At 44.2% G+C, this 24,154-nt stretch overlaps 1 protein-coding gene across 1 annotated transcript in view; it reads left to right on the top strand.

Annotated features, from left to right (window-relative positions):
- Window positions 1-24,154, top strand: part of LOC139411360 (T-cell immunomodulatory protein-like) — a 110,604-nt gene that overhangs the window by 51,276 nt on the left and 35,174 nt on the right. The window contains exons 11-12 of the mRNA XM_071157633.1: window positions 19,877-20,027; window positions 21,720-21,828. Of these exons, the coding sequence (XP_071013734.1) occupies window positions 19,877-20,027; window positions 21,720-21,828 (260 nt within the window). The remainder of the gene's footprint in view (window positions 1-19,876; window positions 20,028-21,719; window positions 21,829-24,154) is intronic.

Raw genomic sequence — 24,154 nt, 5'->3', positions numbered from 1 at the left:
ACTGTCTGTATGACAGCATGGTGACTCAGGTGTGTCTAGGGGCTGTTCTCCTGCAGCACATGCTCTGACCTGGGCATAACATGTTCTCCGGGGGAACTGTCAGAGGATTTTGGGTGGAGTTGCCAGGGATGGGAATAAGACTTTCAAAAGATTGTCTCCTACATTGTTTCCCTGTCTTCATAGATAGACACACATTTAGTTTGTTCTTGTATGAACCAAGCAAGATGAGTGGTTCATTGCAACACTCGACAAACACTACTTTTCCTGTACAGACACCAACAGAAGAGAGGCTTTCACCCATTTTACCAATTTTGCAGCTGACAAGCACATAATAACTCTGGGCGTTCAGAGGCTGTTGCAGACAGACAGTAATCAATATGTTCGAATGGAGTGGTCGGGATGCTGAGATCTATGGATGGACAGTGTAATGAGCCCCTTTCAGCTGTCCTTTGGCTGAAGAATAAGCACCAGTTAAAACACCTTCATATTTTGTATCATAGAGCGTCCTGGAGAAACCCACAAATCCAGTGGTCTGAGAGCAGTAGCAGTCGAGCAATCTGAATGTAAGCCAGGTGTATTTTCCATTCTTAAGTTATTGAAGTGTTTTGCACTCTTGTATCATCCTTTATACAGTTTTCAACCAACAAAGTAGGGAAGAGCATGGTGCTCTAATCGTTTCAATCATTTAAATGAACTGAATCCTCAAAAAACATTTCCACTGCATTTCAGCCCTGCCACAAAAGGACCGGCTGACCACCAGTACAGAGCTTGCTCAGGAATGGCAGCAGGCAGGTGTGAGTGCATCTGCACGCACAGTGAGGCGAAGACTTTTGGAGGATGGCCTGATGTCAAGAAGGGCAGCAAAGAAGCCACTTCTCTCCAGGAAAAACATCAGGGACAGACTGATATTCTGCAAAAGGTACAGGGATTGGACTGCTGAGGACTGGGGTAAAGTAATTTTCTCTGATGAATCCCCTTTCCGATTGTTTGGGGCATCCGGAAAAAAGCTTGTCTGGAGATGATAAGGTGAGCGCTACCATCAGTCCTGTGTCATGCCAACAGTAAAGCATCCTGAGACCATTCATGTGTGGGGTTGCTTCTCAGCCAAGGGAGTGGGCTCACTCACAATTTTGCTTAAGAACACAGCCATGAATAAAGAATAGTACCAACACATCCTCCGAGAGCAACTTCTCCCAACCATCCAGGAACAGTTTGGTGACGAACAAAGCCTTTTCCAGTATGATGGAGCACCTTGCCATAAGGCAAAAGTGATAACTAAGTGGCTCGAGGAACAAAACATCGATATTTTGGGTCCATGGTCAGGAAACTCCCCAGACCTTAATCCGATTGAGAACTTGTGGTCAATCCTCAATAGGTGGGTGGACAAACAAAAACCCACAAATTCTGACAAACTCCAAGCATTGATTATGCAAGAATGGGCTGCCATCAGTCAGGATGTGGTCCAGAAGTTAATTGACAGCATGCCAGGGCGGATTGCAGAGGTCTTGAAAAAGAAGGGTCAACACTGCAAATATTGACTCTTTGCATCAACTTCATGTAATTGTCAATAAAAGCCTTTGACACTTATGAAATGCTTGTAATTATACTTCAGTATTCCAAAAAACATCTGACCACAATATCTAAAGACACTGAAGCAGCAAACTTTGTGGAAATTAATATTTGTGTAATTCTCAAAACTTTTGGCCACGGCTGTACATCACCCCAGATCCCTTTCAATGCACTTTAAGCACACTCGTGTGTGTGTATATATATATATATATATATATATATATATATATATATATATATATATATATATATATATATATATATATACAGTTTGAAGTCTTACTCTCTCCTTTCCAGCCTTCTACTGTTTTATAATCCATTGGTACACATTTTCTATCAGTTTTAGTAACTTGTTTATGTCAGCCAATTTATTTAAAATGTCTATTATTCACTAATGTAATACCAGCAGCTCATTTTTGGATAAGACTTCTAATGACAGTCTTTCTCAGTGGGAGAGCAGCAGAGTCCGACACTTATTTCTAAAAGGAATAATATCTCAGGAGAAGGAGAGAGCTGTTGTGTCCCCATTTCACCCCTTACTCCTCTTCTCGGCAGCTGTGAATGGTGTTTTGGGAGCTGAGAGACATTCAGGGGAAACAGCAGGGGGTTCAGTCCAGGTGAGGTGCACTCAGAACTCAATCTGGAGCTTCGACTGTGAGAACTGAGAGGGCTGTCTGTGTGTCACTGGCCCCAGGCCTTTCAGACTGGTTCACCTGCAGTCTGAACTCAATCTCTGTCCGGGAGTCGCTACCGGTTTGTCTGGGCTGAAGGCTAAGCTTGTGACTCACTCTCTCCCTCTCACTGACTGTTCTTAGACTGGAGAAACTCAGTCAGGGGCAATGTCTCTCGCTCTTTCTGCTTTCATTGTGTTCTTATTCATTTTACCCAGTGTCTTTCTCTCCTCACTTGCACCCTTGACACCTTCTATACAGGATGGCAATGAGTTTGCGAGAGGGTTTGCCAGATTCCTCGCTCACAGTGAGGAACATTGGGGTTTTTCTTTCTTTCCCCCTCTTCCATTCTCCCCGCTTTGCAGATCAAAGTCGCTCCCCGCCATGAGAGAAACATGATCGACTGGACCGCCACAGCTCAGCCCGGAGATAATAGCCGGCGTGCTCCACCCGTTTAGTTTGAAAATTTAATTAACGTTCTGCGTTAATGGTTTGGGCTCTTGGGCACAATGGTTGGAGTGGGACGAGGGGCGGCACGACATGTTGATTTATGGTGAAGACGTTTGAACAAGGGTAGGGGGGTTGACAAGGGCTTATGGCCTACAGCATTCTCCCCTAACCTTTTCAAGTCAAAGTCAATTTATTCTGGCTTAGTGTAACTGAATTCAATGGTTTGTCCCTCCTACTGTACGTCCCCAAAAACTATGCCATAGTGTAACTCGGCCACCTGCCATGCTAGTGTATACACCTTTTTACTGTAAAGATGACACAACCACTCTCTCCCAAACCAGAGCATGAATAGACGAGCACCAAGCCCTGGCATCATCAATGCTATGGAATTATCTTGACCACATATCACTGTATAGCACAGTATTTTCAGATTAGATTAAAAACAAAGGAGCACTGCTGTCGGTCTCAGCATGTGTCACTTTAATATTAGATGTTGCTGTGATTCCCTCAGACCAGTATGTTGTGTGCATCAAAGAGCCATATGAACACAATCAACAGTGAAGCATGCCTTTGCATCCACCGGGTTACAGGAGATTGATACTTGAAAAGCAGCAGCTGCCATGTTGACCTGTGACCTTCCCCAGGGCAAGGGTCTGATGAGACACACGGATTGCAATACCAACGACCAACCCGCCACCACTCTTGGCACATCTAATCTGCTTTTCTTAATGTGTCCAGAAACCAGGAACCAAATTAGTTACTGTGTCCGTCCTGTGACTGTGTCCCCCCTGGACAGCATCCGGCCATCTGCTCCATTTCAGCCAACTGCAACCATCCCTGTGTCCATGGTCCATGGACCTTTTTCCTCTTTCAAGAAATTGCTACAATACTCAGCTTGGCTTTCTGATTCCAAATGCTGCGCTCTTTGGATAACGTCCCCTAAGTGTCTCTATGTTTAGCCCGTCGCTTACCACCATTTGCTGCTGTTCCTTAATTCATATAATTCCATTTTCCGAAATGTCAATAATGATGGCGGAAAAGAGACTACTTTTATCAATAGTCTCTTATTTTTCATCAGGAAGGTATCTTGCTGTGCAGCACGTTGGCATCTCACTTACCGTCCTCCACAAATGAAGTGGCTGTTTGTAATAATATAATCAACACAGTTTGTGTAGGCGAGGAAGGAGCTCTACTTGTTCCAGTCTTCGGTCTCCTACCTCGGGGGCAGTGGACCAGCCCACCGGCAGCCAGGAGCACACTAACTTTGACAGTGAAGAATCCCCAGATGTAGCGATTTCCCTTTCCATTGATCATGTTGGATAGTATCTCATGACATGGCTTCTCCCTCTCCGTTAGCACACTGGAGAGCCATTAAAACTTGAGTGTTTTTCTTTCTTTCCCCCTCTTCCATTCTCCCCGCTTTGCAGATCAAAGTCGCTCCCCGCCATGAGAGAAACATGATCGACGGACCGCCACAGCTCAGCCCGGAGATAATAGCCGGCGTTCTCCATCCGTTTAGTTTGAAATATAATTAACGTTCTGCATTAAACGGTTTTGGCTCTTGGGCACAATGGTTGGAGTGGGACGAGGGGCGGCACGACATGTTGATTTATGGTGAAGATGTTTGGACAAGGGGAGGGCGGTTGACAAGGGCTTATGGCCCACAGCATTCTCCCGAAACCTTTTCAAGTCAAAGTCAATTTATTCTGGCTTATTGATTTTTGTAACTGAATTCAATGGTTTGTCCCTCCCACTGTACGTCCCGACAGACAAAAGGATTACGTTAAGTCCAACACTATTAGCATAATGAATTGATCTATTTATTAAGTACATGATGAGAGAATGCATTAGTATTCATTTGTCGATTCAAATCATATCAGGAGAGGACTGATTCAATCAAACAGCTCAGGCCCAAAGTGAACGTCTATGCTCGACTCAAACAAACCAGTCATAGCAGCATTTCTATAACATAACTTTTGGTGGCGGTCTATGTAATTGAACTTGACCATGCATCTGAAGCCACAACCATGACCAATTGAGGCCAGTCTCTCTGACCTTACAGCTTGTCTCTGAGATGAATGACAGGTGTGTTGTGGTCACGGTGGTCTCAGCTTGCTAATGTTGTTTGGAAAGTCTTTGATCTCCAGCTGTCTCTGAAGACAGACACAGACTTTGAGTATGGCTGGCAGCAGTGCTTTTGAAGCTTTAAATCGTCTCCTTCTGGGGAATCATGCACATCTTGCAGATCAGTAGGTGTGTTCTTTTCCTTTCGCTCGCCTCTCTCAGCTGCCAATCATGTCACGACGCACCAGCACTCATCAAACACCTACCATCCTCTCACTGTGGGAGGGAGGGAGATTTAGCTTGGATGTGGTTGGGTGGGTTTGCGTTTGTTTGCTTTCATAACATACTGATTACACCGGACACGCCCATGTGCCATCGTGCGCATGTTGATTTTGTCCATCCACACCAGAAGCGATCATGACACGCAGGTTAAAATATTAAAACCAACTGTGAAACAACTATATTAATTTGAGCGAATATCAAACACACATGACATTCATTGACATTTAGCTGTCTTGCTATTGCTAGCTAATTTATCCTGGAAGACGAGCAATGGGTTGTTATTTTACCTGAAATGTATATGGTCCTTTTTTTTGTTGCTGCTAACATCTAGTTATCCCGTTCTGAGCCAATGCATTCTAACAGTATAATAAATACATTTTGTATATGCTGTTTAGGGTTTAATACCAGTAACCGGTATCTCGAGACTATCCCGACCAAGCACCTGCCATTTCCCGAAAATTCTAATGTTGTGGACCAATAATATGGCCTACCATTTTTATGCTGCACTAATGCAAAAATACAAAATATGCATGTGTGAATAGCTGCCCGAAACTGACATCAGCTTTCGCTTCATTCATACATTAGACCAGTCATCACAACGCAAGCAGCCGACCATATTTCGCCTACTCAACTTAAAGTCCCCAATAGAAAATGGCCCTTACTTACATGACTTCTATAAATTGCAATGCTAGGCTACAGGTGACATCTCGACTCAGTTACTGAAGGCGATCTCCATCTCACATTCACAAATCCCCAAACTAGCTCAGTGGCACTGGTAGAGGATGAACATATAAACTGCAGCTACTCACTGTTAACAAAATGTCCGATACATTGTGTCCACAAATGCGCTCGAGGAAATAGACATTTGCAACATTTGTTATAGTAACATCATAGAACAATGCGAGTGCACGGGCTTGATGAGTCAGGTTTGCAGGACTTTGATCAACCGCGGCGCTATCCATGGTGCTGAATCTCAGCTACTAAGCCTATTTGTTTAGCCGGAGATGTTCTATGTGACAGTCACTACAATAAGCAGGTTATCATATCATCAAGTAAAAACAGCCACAACCTTCCTAAATCCCACTGATAGCCAGATGCCAGGGGAGAAGAGGGCCAACAAGCTGGGTGACATCTTTCAGTCAAAGGTAAGCTGAAACGAATGTAATTTCCACTAAGCTGTAGGATGGTAACCTACGTTTAGGATACATCAACAAAGTAGTGTGGTGACTTTGACAACTTTGAGTTAATTAAATTGTGCCAATTACAACAAGAAACCATTTAGATTCTTGTCCATATTTCTCCATTTACAGTGGTAAAACCATGTTAGATTTTTGGGGACTGCTATTATGCTTTTAAATAGCATTTTCAGTTTGAAAAGCAATACCGGGATATTACCAGTGTGGTTGCAAATTTCCCAGGAAGGTAAATTTGTCGATTTTGGAGAAAATATTCAACACTAATGCTATTGCAAAAAATATATAATTTGCTTGTGTTTAGGAAGGTTTTAGGTAGGCCTACCATTAAAATACAAACAAAATAAAATTGTCATTTGTTTGTTACTGTAGGCTATATGTTAAACCACAAAACACCACAAGTGTTGTACACCATCACAAAGAAATGCATTATTATTTTCTTATAACAGTTCATTAAAAATTGTTTTTTTAATATAATTTAATTTCAAAAGAACAGTATCATAATTTTAAGTTGTATTATTTTACTTGTCTGTGCTCAGTATCCTATGCTGCCGCAAGTGCTTACATGTAGAACACATGGAATAGTGGCTGTAATATTCTACAAAAAAAGCTATATTTTTAATTATAAACCAGGTCATTCGAGCCCTGAATGCTGATTGGCTGAAAGCCACGTGTATGACACAAAATGACTTGTTTACTGTTCTAATTACCTTTTGTAACTAGTTTGTAATGGCAGTAAGGCACCTCGGGGGTTGCGTCGTGTCTAAGAACAGCCCTTAGCTGTGGTATGCTGGCCATACACCACACCCCTTCAGGCCTTCCTTATTGCTGAATTATACAATGGCATTGTTGAATGCTGTTTTTCTGATTGGCTAGAAGGGCATTCTAGAGTGCATTATTTCTGTCATGACGTTGGCCTGAGTGGGGGAGGTTTATGACCCCTATAAATACCTTTCCCCGTTTTCCTCTCTCGACTCTACCGATGTGACTATTGAAAATCCCTTTGTTAACGTAGAGAGTCTGGTGACATCAAAAGATGGGAAATGGAACCATATTTCGGTAATCCAACCAGTTGAAAATATGCGTTGGGACTTCGGTTCGGTTGGCGTCTGAGACATGATTACTGATGATAGGATGACATAAACTGTATCTTGGAAAATCTACACATTGTAGTTATCAGATTCATATGGAATTGCTGTGCAATTTAAATGTTTAAATATGAAACTATTTTTGAAAAAATGAAATGTAATTTTTAGCTTTAGAAGAACAACACTGCTCACTCAGAGGCCCCAGTCCAAGTGAACAGACATGAGTTGGAAACTATGAAACACAGCCCTCTCTCCCAATCCTATATAAGCCCCTTGACGAAAATGTAACTTTCTGTCCGAGGACGTTAGGGTGACGGTCCTACGTTAAAAGGGCTCAGATAACCTAACAAAATCAGCATCGAATTTCAACGTGAAAGTGACGGTCAACACGCCGAACGGATGAATTTCAACTATACCAGCCAGAATATAGCATGAGCTTAAAAGTATTTATTTATTTTTTATTTATTTAACTAGGCAAGTCAGTTAAGAAAAAATTCTTATTTTCAATGACGGCCTAGGAACAGTGGGTTAACTGCCTGTTCAGGGGCAGAACAACAGATTTGTACCTTGTCAGCTCGGGGTTTGAACTTGCAACCTTTCGGTTACTAGTCCAATGCTCTAACCACTGCCGCCCCATCACTCCTGTGTTCCAATGCCACGTTGTGTTAGCTAATCCAAGATTATAATTTTAAAAGATAATTAGAAAACCCTTTTGCAGTTATGTTAGCACAGTTGAAAACTGTTTTTCTGATTTAAATAAGCAATTAAACTGGCCTTTTAGACTAGTTGAGTATCTGGAGCATCAGCAATTGTGGGTTCAATTACAGGCTCAAAATGTCCAGAAACAAAGTACTTTCTTCGGAAACTCATCAGTCTATTCTTGTTCTGAGAATTGAAGGCTATTCCATGTGAGAAATTGCCAAGAACCTGAAGATCTCATACAATGCTGTGTCCTACTCCCTTCACAGTACAGCGTAAACTGACTCTAACCAGAAGAGAAAGAGGAGTGCAATTTGAGGCTGGTAACTCAAATTAACGTATCCTCTGCAGCAGAGGTAACTCTGGGTCTTCCATTCCTGTGGCGGTCCTCATAAGAGACATTTTCATCATAGTGGTTGATGGTTTTTGTGACTGCACTTGAAGAAACTTTCAAAGTTCTTTACATTTTCCATATTAATTGACCTTCATGTCTTATAGTAATGATGGACTGTCGTTTCTCTTTGCTTATTTGAGCTGTTCTTGCCATAATATGGACTTGGTCTTTTACCAAATAGGGCAATCTTCTGTATACCCCACCTACCTTGTCACAACACAACTGATTGGCTCAAACCCATTAAGAAGGAAAGAAATGACACATTCCAGGTGACTACCTCATGAAGCTGGTTGAGAGAATGCCAAAAGTATGCGAAGCTGTCATCAAGGCAAAGGGTGACTACTTTGAAAAATTAAATATAGTTTCATTGGTTTCGCACTTTTTTGGTTACTACTTGATTCCATATGTGTTATTTTATGGTTTTGATGTCTTCACTATTATTCTACAAAGTAGAAAATAGTAAAAAATTCAGAAAAACACTTGAATGAGTAGGTGTTCTAAAACTTTCGACCGTTAGTGTATTTTGCAACAGTCGCGCAACTTGGTAGTTGTGGTTTGCATTTAACTCCCCAGAGTTAGTTTGCGTTATGCATGTTTCTTTTAATCGCCTCCTGTCTTGCTCCTGTCTTATTACTCCCTGGCAACATCTGTCAGTGGCATCAAGGAGCAGGTAAATAGGCAGCCATTTTGAGGAATAGTGATTTCTTTTCAGCCCTCTCAATTGTGCACATGGTTGAGAGTGTACAAGTATGCCACTTCTGTTTTTCAGTACATACTAGCCTTTGTGGCACCGGTTTATACACACTTGAGACGTAATCTCCTACTAATGAGAGCATTGTGTACTTTGTAGAGTTCATGTTTTAGTAAAGATGATGAAAGACCTGTGTTTTCTCTGAAGAGTTAGGATATTTCTAGAGCGTCTAGGGGGCTATTTTTACATATGATTGGTTCTACCCAGGCAGTCCGCCCACCCACTCTCTCATACAGTGAAAGCAAGTGCCCCGCTGGTTAACACTGTTTCACACAGTTTCTTGTGCAATGGTTTCCTTGCTTTATATTATAGCCCCCGCCAGGAGAAGAACATCACACCGCTTAGAACCGGAGGTGTGTGTTGCGGTCTTGGAGGGTATTTCTAGAAAGAGAAAGGAGGTCACTAATGAAAATGGCTTACCCTCATTGCTATCTAACTCGAGGGAGCGCTCACTGGCAGATGGGATAGCGAAAGAGATAGCAGACCACCTAAATCCATTAAGGAATGCTAATCATCATTAAAAGGGCAGCTTTATGATGTCAGGATATTTTATGTGATAGATGTGAGTTGTTTCAGTGAGGACGACCGAACACACTTCAGGGCGGTGGAGTGTGTGTATGTGTAAAAGAAGTCACACTAACACAGCAGACATGATCATTTGGTGCTCCTCACACTGTAGGTCAATGGCAGTCTGGCACAAAGGGTAGGCATAAATTATTTAAACCCTGACACTTGCAGTCTGCTTAAGTACTAACACGATCAGCGATTTAAATTGGTTTTTAATTAGATATATCTTGCAATTGCTCTCACATCAAAGTAGCATACCCCGTTCTTGTCAGTGGGGCTATCAGTAAAGCTAACCCAGACTCCACTTTTCCTGTGACCAGGTCAACATGTCTCTACCCCGCATCTGTCTGACTGCCCTGCTTGTTATCCAATTAGTGTGCCCACCCTAATTTGGCTTGTCAAAACAATGCAAATGGGGAAGGGAATCAAAGTCACAGCACATTGGTTTACTGCTTCTCCTCATGGTGTGTGTGCATGGAGACTTAGACAATATGAAAAATCTATAATTGTTGTTTGTGATTCTGATTTACCAAACCCATACTGTTATAGCATGTAAACACCAAATCCACCCGTCAGTTACATCCAAACACACTGACCTTCCATTCCACTAGTAATATATCCACACACACACTGACCTTCCATTCCACTAGTACTATATCCACACACACACTGACCTTCCATTCCACTAGTACTATATCCACACACACACACACACACACACACACACACTGACCTTCCATTCCACTAGTACTATATCCACACACACACACACACTGACCTTCCATTCCACTAGTACTATATCCATACACACACACACATACTGGCCTTCCATTCCACTAGTACTATATACACACACACACACACACACACACACACACACACACACACACACACACACTGACCTTCCATTCCACTTGTACTATATCCACACACACACACACACTGACCTTCCATTACACTAGTACTATATCCACGCGCACACACTGACCTTCCATTCCACTAGTACTATATCCACACACACACTGACCTTCCATTCCACTTGTACTATATCCACACACACACACACACACTGACCTTCCATTCCACTAGTACTATATCCACGCGCATACACTGACCTTCCATTACACTAGTACTATATCCACACACACACTGACCCTCCATTCCACTAGTACTATATCCCCACACACACACACACTGACCTTCCATTCCACTAGTACTATATCCACACACACACACACACACACTGATTTTCTATTCCATTAGTACTATACACACACACACACACTGACCTTTCATTCCACTAGTACTATACACATACACACACACACACACACACACACACACACACACACACACATACACACACACTGACCTTCCATTCTCATAGTACTATATCCACGCGCACACACTGACCTTCCATTCCACTAGTACTATATCCACACACACACACTGATCTTCCATTCCTCTAGTACTATATCCACACACACACACACACACACACTAACCTTCCATTCCACTAGTACTATATCCACACACACACACACACACTAACCGTCCATTCCACTAGTACTATATCCCCCCCCCACACACACACACACACACACACACACACACACACACACACACACACACTAACCTTCCATTCCACTAGTACTATATCCACACACACACACACTAACCTACCATTCCACTAGTACTATATCCACACACACACACACACACACTAACCTTCCATTCCACTAGTACTATATCCACACACACACACACACACACACACACACACACACTAACCTTCCATTCCACTAGTACTATATACACACACACACACACACACACACTAACCTTCCATTCCACTAGTACTATATCCACACACACACACACACACACACACACACACACACACACACACACACACTAACCTTCCATTCCACTAGTACTATATCCAAACACACACACACACACACACACACACACACACACACACACACTAACCATCCATTACACTAGTACTATATCCACACACACACACACACACACACACACACACACACACACACACACACACACACACACACTAACCTTCCATTCCACTAGTACTATATCCACACACACACACACACACACTAACCTTCCATTCCACTAGTACTATATCCACACACACACAAACACACACACTAACCATCCATTCCACTAGTACTATATCCACACACACACACACACACACACACACACTAACCTTCCATTCCACTAGTACTATATCCAAACACACACACACACACACACACACACACACTAACCTTCCATTCCACTAGTACTATATCCAAACACACACACACACACACAAACACACACACACACTAACCATCCATTCCACTAGTACTATATCCACACACACACACACACACACACACACACACACACACACACACACACACACACACACACACACACACACACACACACACACACTAACCATCCATTCCACTAGTACTATATCCACACACACACTCACACACACACACTAACCTTCCATTCCACTAGTACTATATCCACACACACTGAGCCGTGGCTCTTTGTGGTGTTCTATCTGTATCCACCCCGACTGAGTTGTCAACCGCAAGCCATGGTGTTGCTAGGCAATGCCATTAAATCACATACAAATCAAATCAAATCAAATCAAATTTTATTTGTCACATACACATGGTTAGCAGATGTTAATGCGAGTGTAGCGAAATGCTTGTGCTTCTAGTTCCGACAATGCAGTAATAACAAGTAATCTAACTAACAATTCCAAAACTACTGTCTTGTACATACGTGGGTAGCAAGACTAGGAAAGCAAGTTAGGCTTAGCCACAACCTACTAATACCTCTGTAAAATATATACATTTTACATGTCATTTACGTTACCATGGACCTATAATCCCTGAGTCCTGTGAACAGAAGTGTGTTATTGTGACACTGACAGCACCGTAGGTTCTCCTGAACTGACCTTGGAAAGAGAGGAGGGTTGTCTGTCTGAGCCAGTGGGGGAGAGGTTATGAATGTTGATTTGGTTTTAAGTTCACGGAAAGAGGTGGAAATGTAATGTTGACCTTGTCATAGACACTTGCTTTCCTTGAAAGAGGTTGCGCGCAGAGAGATAATGTTTGTGCACAACTCTCATCCCAACAACACTAGCATGACCCTTTCACGTTTTGTAATCTTATTCCTTTACTGTAGATTTTAGGATATAGGCATACTCAGAAAACGGCATGCTCTCAAACAAAGAGTCTGTATGTGGTTAGTGGTGTATTTAAATGGGTCAGTGTCCTTTTTAGATGAATAATCACAGGCTGGAGATCAGAGGGCACAGTGCTCAGGGAGTAGCAGGGAGAGGACCAGGAGGAGGAGGAGGAGGCTGAAGGTTGGCCAGGGTAGGAGACGGCACTAGGCAGACGGGCACTGAATATGTTATGGTGGAATGGGTAAGGACTGAATAGTATGTCATTCTAAGGGCTTGTCTTCTCTGTACCTCTCTGTCTCACTCACTGACATTATATCTGTGTCTCTCATGTCTCTCTCGTGTCTCTCTCTCTCGTGTCTCTCTCTCCCTCTCTCTCTATATATATATATATCTATATATATCTATCAAGCAGCCTTAGGGGGAGGGATGGACAGACAGGAAGGAACTGAAGCCTCCTCATCACTTTGCTTTTGTTTCAGTAGTGTTTGTCAGGGGTGATGGGAGTAGGGAGGACAAGAGAGAGAGGCACACATGATAATTACAATACGGAGAAGTGCCTCTTTATCAGAAGCCGTTTTTGTGAGTGCCTGAAGGTGTAACAGCTTTTTTCACCCAGCTCCCTCTAAAACTACACCCTCCTGCCTATATCTATTGTTCTCTCTCTCTGTGTCTCTCTCTTTCTGTTTCCCCCTCTTTCTCTCACACACACATTCATTGACAGAAGTAGTTGGTCTTGCTGAGTTTCAATGACCAGTGAGTTCTCTTCCTCAGATGGGGTGAACTACTGTCTGGGCTGTTAAACCCGCCCCTGGGATGGGTGTCCTCTCCCGACAGGCTTTGCTAGCTGGTGGATGGAGAAGAGGAGGAGGAGGAGGAGGAGAGTGAGATCAGGCAACAGGCACCCTGTCAGTCTGGCCTCTGAGGGTCCACAGTGGCCAATTAGTGAGGAGCCTGAGAGTGCTTTGGCTTGGCAGGTCCCCGGTCAGGACTCACACCTGCATTATAGGGGACGGGGCTCTGTGTCTGATATAACAGGCCCAGTGCTGAGCCCTTTAGCTCACTTAGATGCACACACAGTCGAAGAGTTACACATCTGTCTAAAACCTGTTACCTTATCTCCTATCTGTTTACTTTTGCTAATGAGAGTGGATCTGAGACGTCTTTAATATGGATTCTGTGCATTTCAGTGATTTGTCTGGATCTTTCCGCGTCCACAGCTACAGGATGCTGATGACAGCTACAGGGTGCTGATGACAGCTACAGGGTGCTGATGACAGCTAAAATGCTGCTGTGCTGAGTGGGGGAGTGGGTATTTGATGTTCAGGCTTTCTATTACTCCGAGGGTCTGTCTACAGTCTCCAGTTGTGTCCTGTGCGATTTCACTCTTCAGTGTCAGTCTCATTGCAGAAGTAGGCTCTTTGCTGAGAGGGTAGTTATTGCCTTGATTGGCCAATTCCACGCCAGCGTAGGCGGAAAACATTTTTGGGGATAAGTACTTTTGAGATATTAATATTCATCGTTTTAATGTTGAATAAATTAATGTGAAAATGTGTGTTTCAGAATCTAGACATACCCCATATTATGAGGAGTACAATGTCACCAAGATGTTGTCTGTATCATGTACGGTTCACAGATCATAGGGTCTTACAGGAGGCATGTACATGTCTAAAAATGACCTAAAATGGCCGCTTTTATGTTTTTTTTTCTCACAAATGGTTTGGGATACAAATGTAAAAAGCACGTCAAACGTCCTTCCTCCCAATGACGTTTCTATGTGAAAATTGCCAGAACAAACTGAGAACAAAATGATTCATTGGGAGGAAGGATGTTTGGAATCGCCCAAACCCCACACTGGGGCCCACCCTGGGTTGCACGTTTTGGTTTTAGCACTACACAGCTGATTCAGTAACAAACTCATCATCAAGCATTGGTTATTTGAATCAGCTGTGTTGTGCTAGGGCAAAAACCAAAACGTACAGTGCATTCGGAAAGTATTCAGAACCCTTGACTTTTTCCACATTTTGTTACATTACAAACTTATTCTAAAATGGATTGAATCGTTTTTCCCCCCCGTCATCAATCTACACGCAATACCCCATTTTAAATTTTATTTTATTTAACCTGGCAAGTCAGTTGAGAACAAATTCTTATTTTCAATGACGGCCTAGGAACAGTGTTAACTGCCTTGTTCAGGGGCAGAACAACAGATTTTTACCTTTTCAGCTCGGGGATTCGATCTAGCAACCTTTCGGTTACTAGTCCAATGCTCTAACCACTAGGCTACCAGCCGCCCCTAATGACAAATCTAAAACTGTTGTTTTTTTTAGAAATGTTTGCGAATGTATAAAAAATAAAAAGCTGAAATATTAAATTTACATAACTATTCAGACCCTTTATTCAGTACTTTGTTGAAGCACATTTGGCAGCGATTACTGCCTTGAGTCTTCTTGGGTATGACGCTACAAGCTTGGCACCGATATTTGGGGAGTTTCTCACATTCTTCTCTGCAGATCCTCTCAAGCTCTGTCAGGTTGGACAGGGACGTCGCTGCACAGCTATTTTCCACTCAAGGACATTGAGACTTGTACCAAAGCCACTCCTGCGTTGTCTTGGCTGTGTGCTTAGGTTCGTTGTCCTGTTGGAATGGGAAGCTCTCCCCCAGTCTGAGGTCCTGATCTCTCTGAAGCAGATTTTTGTCAAGGATCTCTCTGTACTTTGCTCCGTTCATCTTTCCCTCGACCTTAACTAGTAACCCAGTCCCTGCAGCTGAAAAACATCCCCACAGCATGATGGGATGGTGGCAAGTTTCCTCCAAACGAGACGCTTGTTATTCAAGACAAAAAGTTCAACCTTGGTTTCATCAGACCAGAGAATCTTGTTTCTCATGGTCTGAGAGCCCTTTTAGGTACCTTTTGGCAAACTCCAAGCGGACTGTCATGTGCCTTTTACTGAGGAATGACTTCCATCTGGCCACTCTACCGTAAAGGCTTGATTGGTAGAGTGCTGCAGAGATGGTTGTTCTTCTGGAAGGTTCTCCCATCTCCACAGAGGAACTCTGGAGCTCCGTAAGAGTGACCATTGGGTTCTTGGTCACCTCCCTGACCAAGGCCCTTCTCCCGATTGCTCAGTTTGACCAGGCGGCCAGCTCTAGGAAGAGTCTTTGTGGTTCCAAACTTCTTCCATTTAAGAATGATGGAGGCCACTATTCTTGGGGACCTTCAATGCTGCAGAAATGTTTTGTTACCCTTCCCCAGATCTATGCCTCGACACAATCCTGTCTCGGAGCTCTACGGACAATTCCTTCGACCTCATGGCTTGGTTTTTGCTCTGACATGCACTGTTAACTGTGGGACCTTTATATAGACGGGTGTGTGCCTTTCCAAATCATGTCCAATCGATTGAATTTACCACAGGTGGCCTCCAAGTTGTAGAAACATCTCAAGGATGAGTAATGAGAACAGGATGCACCTGAACTCAATTTCAAGTCTCATAACAAAGGGTCTGAATACTTATTTAAATACTGTATTTCAGTTTTACATTTTTTATCTTAACCTGTTTTCGCGTTGTCGTTATGGGGTATTGTGGATTGATTGTGGATTTACGTATTTTTAAGAATATGTTATGTAACAAAAAGGGAAATAAAACTTTCAGAATGCACTGTACACCCAGGGTAGGACCGAGTTTGGGAAACCCTGGTCTATAGTATGTAATACTGTTGAATTTCTGTCATCGTAAGTCATTGTGGAGGGTTGAAAAGTACATTCAATTTGATGGAGCTCGTACAGGTGTGACTGCAGTTGAATTATTCTGCTGCAGTAAATCATTTAACTTGGTGGAGAGCAAGACGTGTGTACTGCATCTCTGTCTGTTTATCTCTCTCTGTGTGAGCTTTGGTGTGAGCACTTCTCTCTCTCTGTGTGTGCGTGTGTGTGTGTGTGTGTGTGTGTGTGTGTGTGTGTGTGTGTGTGTGTGTGTGTGTGTGTGTGTGTGTGTGTGTGTGTGTGTGTGTGTGTGTGTGTGTGAATGAGCTTTTGGAGCTGACTCGTTGGGTGGGATCACGTGTTCTGCTCTCAGGCTATTGCCCTTTATCAGTGATGCTAGCACCTCTCCTGACCTTGTGCTCATCACAGCCCTCACATCCCCTGTTGAGCGAGACGGGCTTTTCAGAAGACAAAAAGGCAGAGAGAGAGAACACACCCATAGCGGTGAATAACAATGGGTGCTATCTCTAAGGTTCAGCCTGAAAGTCTTAAATGTCAGCATCACTCTTGTGTTGCAACACGTTCTACGGCAATCGTTAGCTGCACAGAGGAGATCGATAAACACAGGCATCAGTTCGATTGAGATGTGGGGCTGATAATGGGGCGGACACCCAATCAAAGACAGAATATTAGTACTTTCATCCAGTTGAGAATAGATATTACTGATTGAGTGTCCTTCCAGGGAAATCTCTTTCTGACAGAGGGGTGATTGTATTTACCCAGGAGGCAGTTCTAGGACGTAGTTTGGGCTTGATGTTGTTGACCACTTCAAGCTAGAAGGAATCCTTATCTCCAACAGGCCTGTAGACGGACAAGACACTGTGTGTGTATTTAGTGAGCTGTGGAATGAGGTTTGTCCACAGGAGTGTGTGTTGCAACACTCCTCTCTGCAGGTCTGTGTGCCCACCCCTGGAGGCTGGCCACTGGGGGCATTCACTCAGACTGGCATCCACAGGGGAGAATTGCAGACCATTGTCTGCCTATCCAATTTTGGAATAAGGACAAAAAATATCCTTTGTTTGTTAGGCTTTTACAGCCAAAAGAGCCTCAACCACATTTCTAATCCTGTCTCAGGTGTGAGATTCTGTTGAGCTGCACACTACATGGTTCATTCAGATGTACATCGAACTGTTCATTTGAATGAAGGCTCTGATGTGCCAAATTCATAAGGGCATGTGGTAGCGCTCCAGAGTGGCATTAGTTCGACTTAGTCATGCCACACATTGTGGTTGGCACTTAGGACCAATTTGTGACTTCAATCTGTGTCCAGACAGGGCCTTGTGTTGCCCAGACTTCCTTAGTAAACATCTAATGTTAATACAAAGTTCTGGATGGTTATTCTAACAACTAAAGGCTCGTGGTGTGTGTTGGATCCGGCCATGCGGCAGGAGAGGAAAATGCCAATGTCTGTATTAACATGACCAGAAAAGTCAAAGACAAACGTTCCCTACATGTGTCATTTCACCTGTCCTTCCAATCCCTTACAAAGTGCCAGTGCGGCATGATGCCTGTCCTCAAATTGTCTTCGCGTGATTTCATCCAGACACCTGGAACACTATCCACCAGATCAAGTTTTAATTGAACCTTGGTAGATGAAGGCTCCGTACTGGAAGTACAGCAGGTTGTTATTTCAACACCTTAGTATCAAACGTCCTCCCAGTTAGACTTAAGCTGGCCTTTTTTGTTCTGTTAAAATGAATATGCAGACGTGTGTCCTGGTGGGAGAAGAGAGGGACGGAGAATATAGGGAATGTGTGAGTTTGTCCTCTGGCTTCATAATGTGCATCGACATGCTTTTGTGTGTGTGTTGGAGTTGGAGACTGTCTCCATTTCCTAGTTTGTTTATCTCTCTCCATCTTGCTAGGCGATGTGGTGAGCATACCGATGGAACCTCGTTGCAGTGTGACATTTCTCAGTCTTTCGGCGACACACAAAGATGGAAACACATTCTCACTCATACCTTGTCTCTCTCTCTCACTCACTCACTCACACACACACACACACACACACACACACACACACACACACACACACACACACACACACACACACACACACACACACACACACACACACAAGCCGTCCTCAAGGGTGAGAGTTTCTATCAGCCTCATAGCCGCTGGTTCTCTCCACCACAACGCTCCCTCCAGTGCTCAAGACGGCTGCAGTCAGAAAAGAGAGAGAGAATGGAATGAAAGGACAGGTGGAAAAAGAGAACATTTTCACGCTGATTCTATTTTTAGACTTGCTCCGCTTCGATACTCAGGATAAGATCTAAAGACGTATACACGGGCAACCGTCTCGACAGAAATGAGTACAGGAAGAAAGAAAGACAAGAAAAAAACACCTCAAACAAATGTTGGAAAATGGAGTGGAAATGAAAGCTTTGCAGCCCAACTTTTCCATTTCCCTGTTCAATACAGTCTGGAGTTCTAACCCTCCCCCCATTCAAATGGATTGAAACAAGTCGTGTGTTTCTTTCTCCGTTGTGGACACGGCTACTAATTGCCTATTAGCTGAGTATTTTCTGCACAGGTCTCTGTTGTATCGTTGCTCCCTTTCACTAGTCCAGGGGTGTCAAACGTACGGCCCAATTCGGTCCGCGGGTGGTTTGAGTAAAACATTTAATTAAGAAATAAAATACAATATGTATGTATATTTTTTAAATTAATATACTTTAAAATAACTAAACCCAAATGGAAACTGTATAGGAATGAAAATGGACCTACATTTATACAGTTTCTTGACTGTGTCTAGCTTGCTAAAGATCATCAAAATGAAAGTTAGACAGCCGGGGAGTATCAAAACTCCCAAAATGAGGGATAGAGGTCTATTTCTAGCAGATTTTTATGTAGCGCAAATATAACAATTTTCGGTGTGGCCCTCCAGACCTCGGTGAAGACCGAATGCAGCCCCGCGGGCAAAGAGTGTTTGACAACCCTGCTCTTGTCAATTTTCAGCTATGTTTTAATTATGTTGTAGCATCTTTCGACGAGTACCTACCTCTGTTGTTTTGTCCGTCCTTTTCTGTGTTCCTGTCCGTGTGTGTGTGTGTGTGTGTGTGTGTGTGTGTGTGTGTGTGTGTGTACAGTATCCATCGATTAACGCAGGATGTGTTTGTACAGTCCCTAACAGCATCTCCCCCTCTCTCCTCTGTGTTGTAGTGGTCAGCAGGCCTTCCTCCTGGAGAATGTTCCGTGTGACAACGCCAGCTGTAAGGATGTGGGCCGCATGTTCCGTGTCCACTGGGACCAGTCTGACCTGGGGGCCATCCCCGGGGCTGCCATTGCAACCTTCTTCGACATCTATGAGGATGTGAGTACATCCACCTATCTCTCTCTCTCCCTCTCCCTCTCGCTTCCCCCTGCCACCTTATTTGACATCTATGAGGATGTGAGTACATCCCCCTATCTCTCTCTCTCTCCCTCTCTCTCTCCCTCTCGCTCTCGCCTGCCACCTTATTTGACATCTGTGAGGATGTGAGCACATCCCCCTATCCCATTCTATTCCTCTCAACCTCTCATCCTCTCTCTCTCTCTCTCTCGCTTTCTTTCTCTCTAATTAGCCCAGGCTCCTGTCTTTATGCCTCGGCACTGTAACACAAGCAAGGGCTCTGCTCATTTAAAGGAAGACCACTGGTGACCTCAGGGTCTCGCGTCTCATCATTAACCAATTAACCAGCAGCAGAGTTGTTACTACACCAGCTGTGACTGGGAGACTGGCAGACTGGCCGCTCTCAATGACTTTAGTATTGCCATTTTTTCACTCTGTCTTGTAGTCTAGATCCCACCAGCAGCTGTGTTTACTGCTGTGGATAGGTCAGGTTAGGTCACCCTGACCTTCATCCAAGTTTGTCATGTAGTCTCATTTATATCATTGCAGAGCAGGGTTTAGTGGGATTTTGTTTCAATTTGTATGACAACCCCCACAAATTCCAAGTTTAAAATGGCACAGAAATCCATTGGGAGTGTTTTCATTATGTCTGCAAGAATTGGCTCTTTTCAATGTGTCTTCCAGTAAGTTAGTCTTGTTAATTGTCCTGTTTGTGGGTGGCTCTGGATCCTCTTTTGTCAACAGTCTCCCTGAGAGGCTTCAGCGGCGGTAGCTACATGAGGCTGGAAATGGCGCGCTCATGGGGCACTCTCTCCCACGCTGGCCAGCAGATTACGGCAGCATCTCTCTTTCCTAATCCCACTCTGGGCCGACGGAAGGGTGTGCCAAGATGAGCTTGTCACTGCAGGGCACAACTAGCGCAGGATGCCAGCCCAGCCCTGGCACAGTGAAGCGACAGGGCCTGACAGACAGAGCACGGTCATTGTCCCCTTAGGAGCCCAATCAGCTCACAGCACAGCTCCCCTCTGAGATGAGATGTGTGCGGTCGAGAGGTGTAGATAAGACGGGTTGGGCCCATCAGCTCTTCAGGAGATTTGGAGAGTGGGATCTGCTGCATCTCAAATCTGGTTGTTTTCTTTAAATCTTTAAACAGACACGTAGCTTTCATCCTGACCAAGATTCACCATCTGGGACAGCTTACGTCTTATTTAGTCAAAGTTTTCCTCCACTCCTCCCTCCCCATCCTTCTCCCTGAGAGCTGTGTCTCGCTCTGACTTAACCCATCACCGCCTGCCTCCCGGCATCCCTCACTTTCATTACCGCATCCAAGACGGCCTTGCCTGCTTAGAGTTTACATAATCAATGTGTTTGTTTTGGCTGTGTGATTTATTTTTGATATGTATTTTAGTGCGATATGCCCCATCTCCTCGTTTCCGTGGAGGGAGTAGTTATCCATCTCTATATCTATATTCCACTCCTGTCTCTGGGAGTTGGCTCATTTTCTCTGTAATTCCCTGACAAAGAGTGTGAGAGGAGTGCAGATAACTGCTGTAATGGAGGATCTGTTCTCTGTCCATAACGGGGATGAAGTGGTACATCAGAAGAGACCGTCAAAGAAAGCTTTGCCTCCATTTCCTTTTTGTCCGTCGTGTATTACCATTTTCTCATTTGCAGGGAATATTGGATATGATCGTGCTCAGCAAAGAAGAGGGGAAAGAGGGCTTCATCATCCACGCTTTGAAGAACAACTTTGAAGCCGACGCGTACTTCGTCAAAGTGATTGGTGAGTCGGAACTTCTCACCTTCGTGTGTGTGTGTGTGTGTGTGTGTGAACATCCACGTTTGTATGCGTGCTTTGTATTCCTTTTCTGTGGACACGCCTTTTGTTTCTCTCCAGTTCTGTTTAGACTCTCCAGTTCTGTTTGAGAACTGTTTGAAAACTTTTCATGTAGATCTCCCCTTTTCATCACCGCATAATCGTATGCCCTCCTCTCAGCATTAGGCCGAAGAAGAGCACATGAGGTTTTTATATCGGACTGTTTTCAGGATATCACATCCTCATTCCCTGAGACAAGAGTCGGCAGCGGTGTATATGCTCTGATGACTGCAGGCTACATCCCTATTAGTTTGCGTTAGACAACTGCACACGCATCAATACAAACACGAATGACTGCAGGGCATGCATCTCCCAGCATCCTTTGGGTGTTTTAACTGAACTCCTTACCTCATTCCTCTGTGTGGCTCCCCTCCCCAGCCTAGAAGAAAGAGTAGCAGTGTGGCTGCAGTGATGGCTGACATTTGGGAAGCTGACATTTTGAAAAACGGAAAGTGTCCACTAAAAAGCTACTTTCATGCCATTTAATCCTGTCTGCTGGGTTTTAATTAAAGGAGAAGCAGTTATTCCCTTCTCCTTCATTCTCTTGTCCCATCTCTCCCTCACAGCCCCACTGGTGGGCTGCTTTAGTTTGTGAGCTATGACTGCTCCTCTGCCTATAACGTCAGGCCCAGATACTGAGACACTGCCATATTTGCCCACATACACCAACTTTCGCATATACACTCCCTCGTCTCACACGACTGACCCCAGTAGGATTTGTCCTCTTCTCTTTTCTGTGCTGTTGGTTGTTTCTCTTCAGTAAAGCACTGGTAGATCAGCAGTGTGCTGAAGTCGTCAAGTGGCCGGAGATGGAGCAAGCACTCTGGTAATTAACTACGAATGGTAAACTGCTGCCTGTGCCCTCTTGCTCCTGCTGTGGCGTACAGTACGCGTCAAGTAGCACACTGAGTAGTGCGTGCTCGCGCGCCTCTGACGGCGCACGCCGGGAACCCAGAGAGACCAGCTCTGTCCTCCTATTGCCCTAACATATTCCTCCCATCTGCAAGAGCGCTCGGAGCAGTGTGGACATCCTCCCTTTTACAAACCAGTTTTGGTGTCACACAATAACACACTGGTGGGCATGCAGAGCAAACTCTGCTGTCTCGCAGTTCACCTGTGACTGTTTGAAACACGAGCCGCGTCTTCCAGCCCTCAGCCGGAAGAAAGCCTGTGAACGTAGTAATGGGGGAGGTGTTTGGAAGGATTATGGGTAGATAAACTGTCTTTGTGTGTTGTTGTGGTGATCAGAGGGATGGTGTCAGGGGGTTAGAGAGGGAGGGAATGGGAACAGATGAGGTTGGGATTGATTGACTTGTCAGTGTTGGACATTGAAGAAGGTGGGCATTGATGGAGGAAGAGCAGGTGATTCATCTGGCCCTAATGGAAGTACAGTAAGGACAACAGTCTCTGGGGTTCTATCAACATGCAATCAATAATGGATGGGGTGTTGCTGCCAAGTCCATAGGGTGACTTTTGACAAGGCTCAGACTCGAGCAACCCCACCCTCCTCCCCTTGTTGGTGTGTTGTACGTCAGGTGGTGACAGGAGCTGTTTTCCGCCGGCTTCAGATCCCCTGAGCTCTTATCGAGCGGCCTCACTGTGGTATTGACTTTAAGTCTGGGTCACTCACAGGATGAAATTATAAGATAAAGGCCCACGGTGGGACCCAGAGACACAGCTAATTGCTGCATTCAGCGCCCAGCCTAGACCCAGCATTGATCTTTTTAAACTCATCTTCAAACTGCACCCGCCTCTGGTTCCTGAGGCTCCGGTGCTATTATGGTTAACGTGCCGGCGCTCGGTAGCTCGCTGAGTCAGACTGATATGCTTTTGTCTCCATTGCACCGATGGCACTCTTTTATTTACCTATAACAGGGTGTATATATATATATATATATATATATATATATATATAGAGGGCGCGATGAGCCAAGAAAAGCCGCACCAGCCAAACCCTCACCAAACCCGGACGACGACGGGTCAATTGTGACTAGCCCTATGGGACTCCTGGTCACGGCCGGTTGTGATACAGCTCGGGATCGAACCTGGGTCTGTAGTGATGCCTCTAGCACTGTGATACAGTGCCTTAGACCGCTGCACCACTCGGTAGGCCCTATTTTTATTTAGTTTCAATGTTTTTATGAATTTCGCTAGCAACAACAGAATTAACTACTATTCCTACGATAAAGAAGAGGATCATATTTCTCAACTCCTAATTTTGAGCAAATTACAC

The sequence above is a fragment of the Oncorhynchus clarkii genome, chromosome 6 (genome assembly GCF_045791955.1).
Source record: "Oncorhynchus clarkii lewisi isolate Uvic-CL-2024 chromosome 6, UVic_Ocla_1.0, whole genome shotgun sequence".
Taxonomy (NCBI): domain Eukaryota; kingdom Metazoa; phylum Chordata; class Actinopteri; order Salmoniformes; family Salmonidae; genus Oncorhynchus; species Oncorhynchus clarkii.
Note: the sequence above shows the minus strand (reverse complement) of the source record. Positions and strands in the feature narration are given on the sequence as shown.